Source organism: Kogia breviceps, chromosome 6 (assembly GCF_026419965.1).
Source record: "Kogia breviceps isolate mKogBre1 chromosome 6, mKogBre1 haplotype 1, whole genome shotgun sequence".
Classification (NCBI taxonomy): Eukaryota; Metazoa; Chordata; class Mammalia; order Artiodactyla; family Physeteridae; genus Kogia; species Kogia breviceps.
In genome coordinates this window covers 110,453,832-110,466,110 of record NC_081315.1, presented here as the reverse complement: position 1 = coordinate 110,466,110, position 12,279 = coordinate 110,453,832, and the positions used below count along the sequence as shown (strand labels likewise).

The following is a 12,279-nucleotide window of genomic DNA, read 5'->3' as shown; positions in this document are numbered from 1 at the left end:
TTGTAGAAACATCATTGTGAGAGGGAAGCAGGTCTAGGAGCCCAACAATTTAAGGGGAGGTAGAGGAGGAGGAGCTGGGACAGGGAGGCTGAGAAGGGGGAACCAGTGTGTAGGTTCCATGAGCAACAAAAATAACAGGTTATTACTTTATGTTTTGCAGACTTAGTTGCCATTTTATTCTTATCTGAGCCCTCTGAGACAGGTGTTAGTATTCCCATCTTATAGGTGAGGAAACTGTGGCTTGGAGATGTTAAATTATAGTCTGTAAGTGGCAGGAACCCAGGGCTGGTTCCATGGCATGTGCTTCTCCTCCTGATCAGGGGGATGTGGGCAGGGCCTGGGCTGCCTCTCTAAGCCAAGAACAAGCCAGAAAAAGGACCACAGAACTCACCAGCCCAGACCCATGTGGCTGGGACCCCCAAGCACCAATGGTGAAAGGTAAAGACGGGTGTGGGAAACAGGGAGCACCACTGTAGGAAAACACTGGGAGCTATGGGAACACACAGGGAGTTCCTGCCTGACTGGTTAGATCAAGGAGGGCTTCCTGGAAGGGGAGGTGTTTCAGGACTTGGAAGAAGGTAGGACTTAGCAGAAGGAAGACAGGGAGTCCCTGATAGAGGAAGAGGCAGGAGCAAAACCCTGAAGGCTGGGGAAAGGCACATTTGGGGGCTGTGCATAGCCCAGGAGGGCCAGAGTGAAGGGCGTGATGAGGGATGTGGAGACGTGGACGTGTTCCCGATCATTGAGGGAATTTGGACTGTCTCCTGAAGGCATTTGGAGCCCTGGTGAGTGGTCAGCAGAGGAGTGACAAGGTCAGATGTGTGCTTTACAAAGATCACTCTGAAGCCACGTGATGGGCTGGAGTTGGGGGGAATCGAAGGCGCCCACTGGAGTTGGTGGGGGGGATCATGGGAGGCATTGCAGCAGTCCGGGGAAGGGGAGACGGAGGACCAGACCAAGGTGCGGGCTGTGGGGATGGAGAGAACCAGGTAGGTGTGAAGAGCATTCATGCAGGATCGGGGCTCAGTGGACTGACGCGCTCCATAGAGATGGGAAACACGCAGGGGCTGCTGACCCCTGTGACCGGTATGACTCGGGTCTCCCTGAGTCCAAGTCAGCGCCTGCATTTGTGGGGGGGCCCCGGGCGGCTGCTAGGACCACCTCCTCTTCTCTTGCAGCTCTGGATCCCTCCCGCCTTTGGCTGCCGCCCCGAGTACGACAACGGATTGGAGGAAATTGTCTTTGGCTTTGAACCCTGGATAATAGTGGTCAACCTGGCCATGCCTTTTTCTATTTTCTACCGAATGCACGCAGCTGCCTCCCTCTTTGAGGTCTATTGTAAGATATAATCTGTGTCCACATCAAAGACTGAGGAGAGAGCTAACAAGAGAATTCAGTGGAGCCACCTGGGAATGGCGAGCTCGGGCAAATATAGCCTTACAAATGTGAGGAGGGCTGCCTTTTGTCTGCGATAATTGTTTTTCCCATGAGCTGGAATTGCCCATCACCCTGGAAGTGTAAACAAGTTAGATCAAAATCTGAGATGGCTGAAGTCTGCCCTTGGTTAGTTAATTCTAATTGAACCTAAATTATCTGATCTCCTTTGAAATGAGATCCTCTGTTTTGGAATAGTGTGATTTCAGGTTGGAAAAAAATATATCCAGTTTGTTTTTCATTAAAATGTTTTCTGTTACCATGTTACTATATACAACCTTTTCCTGACCATCTGCATAGTCTAATCACCTTTAAATTTTATCTTTCCCAGAGCTGATGAAAGTAGCTAAAATCACATTTAGTTTATATTGTACTTTCTGAATAGTTTCATTTTTTGAGCAAAGTTATTTTTATCTGGATGGAAATTCGTGTATAGATCAATATAAAGACGTATTTCTCACCTGAAATTTTGGCATATTTTCATTTGTAAAGTTTTTTTAAATACATTTTTAGTATCTTTCACTATAAATATATATATGCTTATTTTAGAAAATTAGGACATTTCAGAAGAGTAGAGAGAGAAAAATACCCTAAGATGCCATTGTTCAATTGACAATCATCTTTTTCTTCCAGTTTAATTGAGATGTGATTGACATATAGCACTGTATAAGTTTAAGGTGTACATTAATGATTTGGCTTACATCATGAAATGATTATCACAATAAGCTTCATGAACACTCATCATCTCATATAGATACAAAATTAAAGATAAGGATCTTGACAGTCATTTTTAAAACATCTTGATGTGTTTCTTTTAACCATGTTGGACGCACAGGATTCTTTTCGTTGTTGTTTTGTTATACTTGCCAGAGATGATGTGACATATTCAATTTTGTATGCAGTTTCCCCTCAACAATATGGCACAAACCTTCCCACCCACATTGTTATAAACTCTTTGTAAACATAATTTTCATACTCTATTCTAGTCTATTGAGTACCGTAATTAACTTTGTTTCCTATTGTTGGTTTTAGAGTGTTTATAACTTTTTGTTTTTTATCAGTGACTCTGCAAAAATCCACCATATATGTAAAACATTTTCTATATTTAGAATTGCTTCTTAAGATATATCCTTAAAACCAGGATGCCATATCCAAAGGTTATAAATAGTTTAAAGCCTCTGAAGGAATATTGACATTTGGGATGACTTTGTGTATGCTTTCTCTTAATTCTTTTAAAATCATAATAAAATTAGTTAACTTACTGTAAGTACTAATGTGAACATCTTTTCATCTGAGTGTTTATATATATATATATATTTTTTTTTTTTTTTGACAACACAGACAGACATAAGAAACACCAAAATTTTTACATAACTGAAATACTTTATAATCGTTTTTGGAAAAAGTAGGAAATGGGCAGATAGACTAAAAGCAAAGTAAAACATTATCTATCATACCTTCCATCTACGGCAGTGGTTCTCAACCGTGGGTGATCTTGTCTTCCAGGGGACTTTCGGCAATGTCTGGAGACATTTTTGTAACACCCGCTAGGGGGTGTTACCGGCATCTAATAGGTAGAGGCCAGGGAAGCTGTTAAACATCCTCCAGTACACAGGACGCGACTGTTTCCACCACAAAGAATTATTCTGATCCAAATGTTAACAGTGCCTAGGTTGAGAAATTACAATCTAGACGTTACTGCTGTTAATTTTTGGTACCTATTAGTACACACACAGACACACACACACTCACACAGGCACAAACGGGATTGCTTTTTTGTTTGCGGTACGCGGGCCTCTCACTGTTGTGGCCTCTCCCAGGCATGTGGGATCTTCCCGGACCGGGGCACGAACCCGTGTCACCTGCATTGGCAGGCGGACTCTCAACCACTGCACCACCAGGGAAGCCTTCGGGATTGCTTTTATATATATTGTATTTGCATGTAACTTGCTTTTTAAATCTTAATATACCAGCAAGCTTTGTAACTATTTTAGGGTCCCCCGGCATTGATTCTCACACTTCTGAATGCATTAGAATCATTTAGGGAGCCTGTTAGGATTCCTGCCTTCCCAGCTAGAAGGTCAGCTTCCGTTGGTCTACAGCCGGGTCCTGGATGCTTAAATAAGCATCTCAGGTGATGCCAACTCCCTTCCAGAAGCATTTCAGGAGCCCACGCACTTCAAGTTAAGACTCCTGAAGGACATTCCTCGACATTGTGTTCTCTTCTGCAATGTGACTTTGCATGGCTTCAAAGTACATTCCCTGGAGGGAGGTACCATTCCTGATGTAGTGAAACCCTGATGTTGGACATTTAGAGACATTTAAGTGGTTTGCTTGTTTGCTATTATAAATGACACCATGGCAAGCATCTTCTGCTGAGTCTGTGCACATTGGTAAACGACACTGTGTGAGATTACTACATGTGAATGCCAATTCCTCCAAAAGATCCCATTTTGGTCATTATTAATTACCCCCTGTTCTAAGCACATCAGTACAGCCCTAGGGCCTCAGCCTGTGGGTTTTAGGCCCTGCCAAAGAGATATAGGGAATCACAGTAATGCCGGGAACAACTGGTCCAGGCGTGGTGGTTTTGGGGTGGGCACGGGGCACCATCAGAACTCAGAAAAGTCAGCATAGCCTTGCTGGGCTCAGGGCTTTTGAGGAGTGATCTTAAAGATGTCCCTAAACAAGAAGAGCCCACAGCCTCAGGGGCGGCTGTTCCAGCCAGGCAGCTTCGACCCACAAGTAGTTAAGCATCCTGACTCAACCAGTTTCGGCACCAAGGAAAATTTATTACCTTAATGCGATTCACAGAAAAGGAACCAGAGTGTTCCTTTGGTGTCCAGATCTCAGGGCTAGAATAAGAGCAATACAAATTCAAATAACAATGAGATACTATTTCCCATTCATCAGATTGGCAAGGGTTGGTTGGCAAGATGTGAAAGAAAGGGAATTCACATACACGGGTGGTAGGATATTGATACAGCCACGTGGAAGAACAATTCGCAATATTGACTAGGGCTACAGGTGCATATTCCTTAAGAGCTAGCAATACCACCTGGTGTGTGTGTGCCCCAGAGGTACCCTCACTCACATGTGTCCATCACACATAGGAGACGTGTTAAGAAATGTCTACAGCAATAGTGCTTGTCACTGGGAAAAACTGAAAGCAGCCTAAATGTCCATCAGTTAGGAGTATGAATAGGTAAATTATGGACTATTCCTACAATGGAATATTTTTTTAGAAGAGTGCAAAAAAATGAATGGGCCAGAACAACATGTATCAACCTGGGTAATCCCTCAAGACAATGCTGAATTAAGAATGAAGTAGCATGGGGCTTCCCTGGTGGCGCAGTGGTTGAGAGTCCGCCTGCCAATGCAGGAGACACGGGTTCGTGCCCTGGTCCGGGAGGATCCCACATGCCGCGGAGCAACTAGGCCCGTGAGCCATGGCCGCTGGGCCTGCGCGTCCGGAGCCTGTGCTCCGCAACGGGAGAGGCCACAGCAGTGAGAGGCCCGCATACCGCAAAAAAAAGAATGAAGTAGCATGAAGGTATAATTGGTATGATACCATTAACATAATGTTTCAAAACAGACAAAACAATTCCTGATATTTAGGGGATACATCCATATGCAGTAAAATTATAAACACACATGAAGATAGGATGTACCCCAAGTTCAGTGTAGTGGTTACCAGTGGTCTGGGAGGGAGGGAGGGGCAGGACTGGAGTGGAGACGACCAGCTGAGTGCATGCAGTGTCTGAAATGTTTGATGTCTTAGACAAAGTGATCGGTATAAAAGTATTCGTTATAATTTCTTCTGTGCTTTTTTGATATGCACAAGATATTGCATAATAAAAACATTTGAAAGAAAGAGAAAAGAAAGTCAACATAAGGAAGATGAACTCAGAGTCATCAGAGAAGGTGAACTTGCAATGTTCATCCACCATTGCTGGGAGGAGGGTGTCGAGGCTACTGCTGTGTGGTCTCCTCGGCAGGTAGATCCCAGAGGTGGAGTAACTCAATGCCATTAGCTGTAAACATCACCCGACTCGCTCCCAGGGATGATTCCGTGCTCGTCAGGAAACCTGACATGGATTTGTTTTCCCATGTGGTTCTCTACTCGGCACCGATGCCCTTGGCACTCAAGTCACCAGGATAATCTCTTTCTCATCTGTTCTCACCTGTGGCAACCTGCTCAGGGGAGAGCCTATGCATTTGGCAGCTTGAGCTCATTCATCCCAGGATTTGAACTCGTGAGTTTTGGGTACCATGGCTCTTGGTGAGGCTGAATGGAAGGGCAAACACTTTGGAGCCGGACACCCAGGGTCACAACTAGCCCCGTGGCACCTGGGTGTGCCTTAGAAAAGATTTCCCTTCCACAAGACCTTTTATGAGCTGCTGGACTAAACCCCACCAGCATCTGCCTAGTCCTCCTTGCCTGGAGGTCAAATTAGCCTCCTTTGTCTCCCCACAGGGAACATCGGTCATGAAGCCCAGTTGGAGTAATTACTACTCTCGCCTGCCTTACTGCATAAGCCTTCAAATTCACCAAGCTCCTCGTGTCTGTCTCTATGAAGTCTCAGCTTCCAGCTGACCTCACTGGATAAGCATTACTACTCTACTAGAATGGGGGGTGGGACTTCCCTGGCAGTCCAGTGGTTAAGAATCTGTGCTTCCACTGCAGGGGATACGGGGTTCGATCCCCGGTCGTGGAACTAAGATCCCGCATGCTGCGCGGTGCGGCCCCCCAAAAAATTGCGGGGGACCTTTGACCACGCCTGCATCACGAGGAAGTTGTAGCATTTGGACCACTGAGCCTTTTAAAAACCCATTGCCTTTCCGCTCTCTATTAGACATATCATCTTGAAAAGAAAGCCAATTCGGTAAAAATATCATTCAAACAGTTGCTTGAGGATGTGTGTACAGGCCAAGGCATCCACGGACAGAACGTCTCCCTTTTCTCCCAGTTGTAAATTGCTACACTTAGCTTCACAGGGTGAAAAGCAAGCGGAAGCTGCTGCAAACAGCTGGTTCTTCCATGGGATTATGAGCGTTGCTGTGGAAGAGCATGACCAGCAGGGGGCGCTGGTGCCTTTCCTTCTGAGCCCACTTCACTTGCACTTTCAGGCCAAAGTCAGGGGAGATGTTATGGTAGCAGCCTAAGGGTAAAAATGCCCCGATTGTACTGTATCCATAGCTCTGGGTTCCTGCGATGTGTCAGAGATGGCTGTCACCATCCCAGCGGAGGGCTGGGAAAATTCTGAGTTCTCCCAGGGAAGCTGAGGACTAGTTTGTTTCAACAAGGATGCTCCTTCCACGTGCACTCACCGCCTCCCAGTTCCTGGGGGAGGTTTGGAGGAACAGGGTGTATGCAGGGTGTTATAAGGCTGGGGTGGAACTTGGTCAGGGCAGCTGGCGGGAGGGCACTCCGTGGGGTCTGATGGGGAATGACCGAGACATTAGCTTGTCCTAAAAGCAGAGCCGAGGGGACCGTGGTGAGGAGACAGGAGAATGATGAGTGTAGTGTTTTCATGCTCAAAAGGGATGGTAGTTCTGGTTTGGTGTTTCAGCCGCATTGATAACATAGGAAACACCACAGTGATGACGGTATGTTAATTGTCTAAAAAAAGTAAATCAAATCAAGTCACCTGCTAAAAACCCGTCAATGGCTTCCCCTTGCTTTAGAAAAATGTACAAACTCCTAACCATGGTCTGTTGGGATCTTCAGGGTCTGGAGACAGCCAGGCCCTCTCTTTGCCTCCCCCTCCCCCAGCCACCCCCGCCGGCACTGCTGCAGCCACAGCCGTCTCCGTCTCCTAGCGCACGTCCTTGAATATCCCAAGGTCTTCTGTTCCTCAGGACTTTTGCAGTGCTTCCCACCCCTCCTTGATCATCTGTCTAAACAGACCCTCTGTTGTGCTTCACCTCGGCGCCCTTTACCGTTGGTTGCACAGCTATTTACTTGTGTTTTTGTGCTTTTCTCTTGGGAGGGTGGGGCTTTGCCTCTTTCTCTCCCAGGGCCTCACCACGTGGGTTGCATGACCACATGTGCTGCCCTCTCGACCCCAGACTATCGCAGGGCGTGGGGAGACCCCGGGAAGGCTTGTGATTGGCCTGTTTCAGACCTGGCAGAACTTCTCCCGCTTCCAGTCCACATCTGCGGACCCTCGTTCGCCTTTAAGGCACAAGAGGGCGCTTTAAGCCTGGTGCTTAATAAAGAGTCCAGACAAGACCGTGCATTAGGATGTGCTCCCCTCTTCCTGCTCTGCATCAGGAGCTAAGCAGGGGCACCCAGTTCTACGGAGGCCTGTAGGTGGGGCCTCTTCCCCTCCGTAAGGAGGAACCAGCGGCCAATCGCTTCTTCCCGCCGGGACAGGAAGTGATCCGACCGTCTCCCTGACAGACTGACAGCCGCAAGGGCTGCCGACATGTCTTGGCAGATGTTTCTAGAACACCCGTCTTGGGTGATTGGTCTAAGCCAAGCATAGTGACACCCTCCTCCCCTTCGCTGGGCATTGGTATGGACGGTATGGAGGTGGGCATGTGAATAGCTCTAGACCAGTTGGGGGTAACCTATGCCTGTGAGCTAAGAATGGTTTTTACATTTTTGAAAGGTTGTTTTAAAAAAAAACACATTCAGAAAAGAATATGCTGCAGAGACCATAAAGTTCTTATGGCCCACAAGAACCTACCATATTTACTATCTGGTCCTTTACAGAAAACGTTTGCTGACCCCTGGTCTTGACCATGAGAGGTAAGAAACCTCTGCTGGATAGCCCTGGAAGGATTTGGATCCCTAATAAGGAAGAGATGAGGAGGAGGTTTGCCTTTTTTCCTGCCTAAATGTGGTTGTGGGAGGAAGTCAAGCCTGGAGCTGTGGCAGCCAGTTTGTGACAATGAAGCAAGCAGCCCAAGAATAAGAGGCCAATATGCAGAGGAAGGAGATGGAAGGAGGCTGAGTCCTTGAATACACTGCTGAGCCCCTGTCTCATCCTGGAACTGTCATCCTCTGAACTCCTTCTTATGGGAGGTAAACGTTATTGTTGTTTAAGCAAAGGGTGGGCAAACATTTTCTATTGAGGGCCAGGTAGAAAATATTTTAGGTTTGGTGGACCATAAGCTCTCTGTTGCAACTACTTACCTCTGCCCCTGTAGCAGGAAAGCAGCCACAGGTGATTCATCAATGAATGGGTGGGGCTGTGCCAATAAAACTTTATTGACCCAAACAGGCAGTGGGCTGGATCTGGCCCTGGGAGCTTGCTGATGCCTGCTGTGCGTTGGGTATTTTGTTACTTGCAGCTGACCCATCCTAACTAGCACTTTCTGAAGTCAGCCTCAGCTCAGAAGTGCCCCTGGGCTCTAGCATGGAGGGGCAAGCCTGAGAGTGGGGAGGTGCTGCAGTGCTGGTTGGTGCTGGGGGATTAGCACATAAAGCCCACCCCCTGATATGTCCTTTTCCCCATGTCCACATCATGCTTCCCACTGTTTCCTCCAATATCTTCTCGTAGTCCTAACAACTACGAGAGGTAGTTGTGAGGTCATGTGAGCACATGACCTTAACAAAAACGGTTTCACCTTTTCCAGGAATGTGATCCAGGGGATGAAAGGTGCTCCTGCCTCCCCTCGGTGCTCCATTCCGGCCGCGGTCAACCCTTCGCCCACCCTGCCTGGCAGGGGATGGCGTGGCCCGCTCACTGGGCAGGACTGAGCTCCACAGCTGTGTCCACCAGGTCACAGAGCCAAAGAGTAGCCAAAGGAGGAACAGGGTAGATCGCCTTCCTGCACTGGGCACCATCCCCGAAAATGCAATTTCCCTACAATTTAAAGGTGATATGATGGCGTGATGGTGTTTAAGACCGTGACCAGCACCGTGGTCACAGGTGAACTGCAGAAACAGGTGAGGGCTCTGTCCCTGATGTTAGAATCCGGGTGTTCCTTGAGTGCTATGCTGGACCCTGAAGAAAGGACAAGATCCCAGCAAGAGATAGGGATGGGGCCTTCCAGGAAAGGAAGGGTGCACAGATTCTACCCACCCAGGTGCACAGAGAGCTGGCGCTGCTCCTTAATGTGTCCCTGATGAATAGTACTTCCGTGGCAGAAGTGTGGTTTGGAGAGATGGACAGGCTTTGAGTCCAGGTTCAGGTCTCTGCTGCAAGTTACTGTCCCCTCACTGAGCCTTGGTTTTCTCCTCTATAAGAAAGTGGGGATAGCCTGACACACCTTAAAGGGTCACTGAAAGCATGAACTGAGATGATGCATGTAAAGCTGGAACCACAGAGCCTGGCGGGCAGCAAGCTCTTATTATGGTTACACGGACAATTTCAGGTCTCTGCCTCCAGGGATGCTGCCGAGTGTGGACCAGATGACTCTCTTTGCACACAACAAGTGCTGCTCCGAGAATTCTCAGATCGCTGGTCCTCTACGTGGCCCAGAGAGCCCGTAGGAGGAAAGACAATGCTCCCTAAAGGTGTCCACACGTCCTAATCCCTGGAACCTGTGAATAGGTCACCTTAGAAGGCAAAAGGGACTTTGCAGATGTGATTAAGTCAAGGATATTAAGGTGGGAGATTCTCATGGAATATCAGGGCAGGCCCTCAATGTAATCACAAATGTCCTTATAAAAGGAAGATTTAAGTATGGAAGAGGAGGAGGCAATGTGATTACAGAGGCAGAGATTGAAGTGATGTGGCCACAAGCCAAGCAGTGCCAGCAGCCACCAGAAGCTGGAAGAGGCAGGGATGGGATTCTCCTTCAGGCCTCTGTTGATGGCTCTGTCAACGCCTTCATTTCAGTCCAGTAAGACTCATTTTGATCTTCTGATGTCCAGAACGGTAGGATAATACATTTATGTTTTAAACCACAAAGTTTGTGGCAGTTTGTTATAGCATGGATAGGAAATGTTTTTTCCCTTTACACCGGCAAAAGCTGGATGGTCCAGGGCACTACCAAGCCATCTGTGTCTTGGTTTCCCTGTCTGCAGATGGAGCGGGTGAGCTTCGGGTCTTGGCTTCAATGACACATTTCCTCTGGGTTGGTTCTATTCGTTTGGCCTCCCTTCTCAGAGCTGTTTGCAGGCTCATGGCCCTCTTCTTGGCCATTTGGTGTTGGAATTTCTGGGGGGCTATACTGGGTCCTCTTGGCTTCTCACTGCTCTTCTTGGTGGTCTAGTTCATGGCCAAGGGCTTGCCTACTGTACAGATACTGTTGGCTCTGAAATTTGCATTTTCAGTCTGACCTCTCAACTGCAGGCTGGTTATTTCCAGCAGCATACTTGGATGTCTCAAAGGCACTTTATACTGAAGGCGTCCAACACCAAACTCAAGATATCCCACTCCTCTGGCCACTTCTCCCTTCATATTTTCCATCCCTATGGATTGTTCCAGCCTCTGTCTTTTATTCAAGTCAGACATACAAGGGCTGTCTTTACACTGCCCTTATGCCTCATTTCCAATCAGTGGCCACACCTGTCACTTCTACCCCCAAATACCTTGGTTCCATCCACTTCTCCCCACTTCCAACCCCACCACCTACTCCAAGCCACCATCATCTCCATCTTGGTCTTCCGAAGTAGCTTCCTCACTCATTTCTCCAGTGCATCCCTTGCCTCTACCAGTCTGTCCTTCATGCTATGGCTGGAGTGGTGTTTGAGAAAGGCCAAGATGCTCCTATCCTTCCCCTGCCCAACATCCTCCGGTGGCCTCCCCTCACTGCTGAGACAGAGAAACTTACCTTGGCCCCGAGTCCTGCATGATCTTTCTTGACCACCTCTCCAGCCTGACCTCATATCACTTTCCTTGTGCTTCGCTTTTCCTCTGTGCTCCATCACACTGACCAGATTCTTTAGTTTTTTGAATGTGTTATGTACCCTCCTGCCCCAGGACCTTTGCACTTGCTGCTTCATCTTCCTTTCAGTTAGTTAATTCCTACTCATCTTTCAGATCTCCATCCAAACAATGGTTTCTCAGGGAAGTCTTCACTCACCCCTAGACCAGGTCTGGTGTCCCTATGAACCTTCGCAACACCATTTAGCTTTCCTTCACTGTGTCTATTGTACCTTTTAATCATACAATTATGTGTCAGATTGTTTGAATAGTGGTCCTTTTTTTTAAAACCACTTAACTGTAAGCCTCAAGAGGGAGAGACAGTGTCTGTTTTGTTTTTTGTTTTTTCCTGAGGACTGTGTCCTCAGTCCCAGGAGAAGAGGAGCTCCATAATCATTGTCAAATGAAAAAATAAATGAATGAATGCTTAAAGATCTTTTAAGACAAAAATGGGGAACTGGAAGATAGTTTCAATACTATGGAAAACTCAGTAAGAAAACATGTATTTGTTTGATATTAGAAAGGTTAAAAAGTTATTTATTTATTTGCTATTGGAAAAACTCAGATTAACTTTGAGAGGTCACCTTTTCTTGGTACCACTTCCTAATTGAACTGTGAAGGGGCTTCCACACTCCACACTCCAGATGGAGGGCTGTGACAGGGGAATTACAGACTGTGAGCTCCAGGGATGGGGCCTGAGTCTTCATCTCTTTAATTCATCTCTGATGTTCAGTACAATGTCGACCGAGCAGGTATTTAGCAAATATCAATGATGACACACACTGCTAATTGCTTTCCGAGAACAATTCCTTTGCTTGCTAAGAAAACCCTGACTTTGGTTGGGGACGAAGAGTGCCGGGTCGCAGGTGATGACTCATGGTCTGTTGAAGCCAAGCAAGGGCAGTTTGTTCCCTTTTCCCTGATACTGGAAACATTTTGCAGTCTGCCTTGTAGCTAGGGTTGGCCACGTGGTTCCCCTCTGGCTAAGGAGACATAAGGTCCTTCTAAGAAGATTTTCTTC

At 47.2% G+C, this 12,279-nt stretch overlaps 1 protein-coding gene across 1 annotated transcript in view; it reads left to right on the top strand.

Moving 5' to 3' along the window:
• The window catches only part of OTOP1 (otopetrin 1), a 43,410-nt gene extending 40,711 nt beyond the window's left edge, over window positions 1-2,699 (top strand). The window contains exon 6 of the mRNA XM_059066354.2: window positions 1,179-2,699. Within this exon, the coding sequence (XP_058922337.1) occupies window positions 1,179-1,349 (171 nt within the window). The 3' untranslated portion in view covers window positions 1,350-2,699. The remainder of the gene's footprint in view (window positions 1-1,178) is intronic.
• The last annotated feature ends 9,580 nt before the right edge of the window (window positions 2,700-12,279 follow it).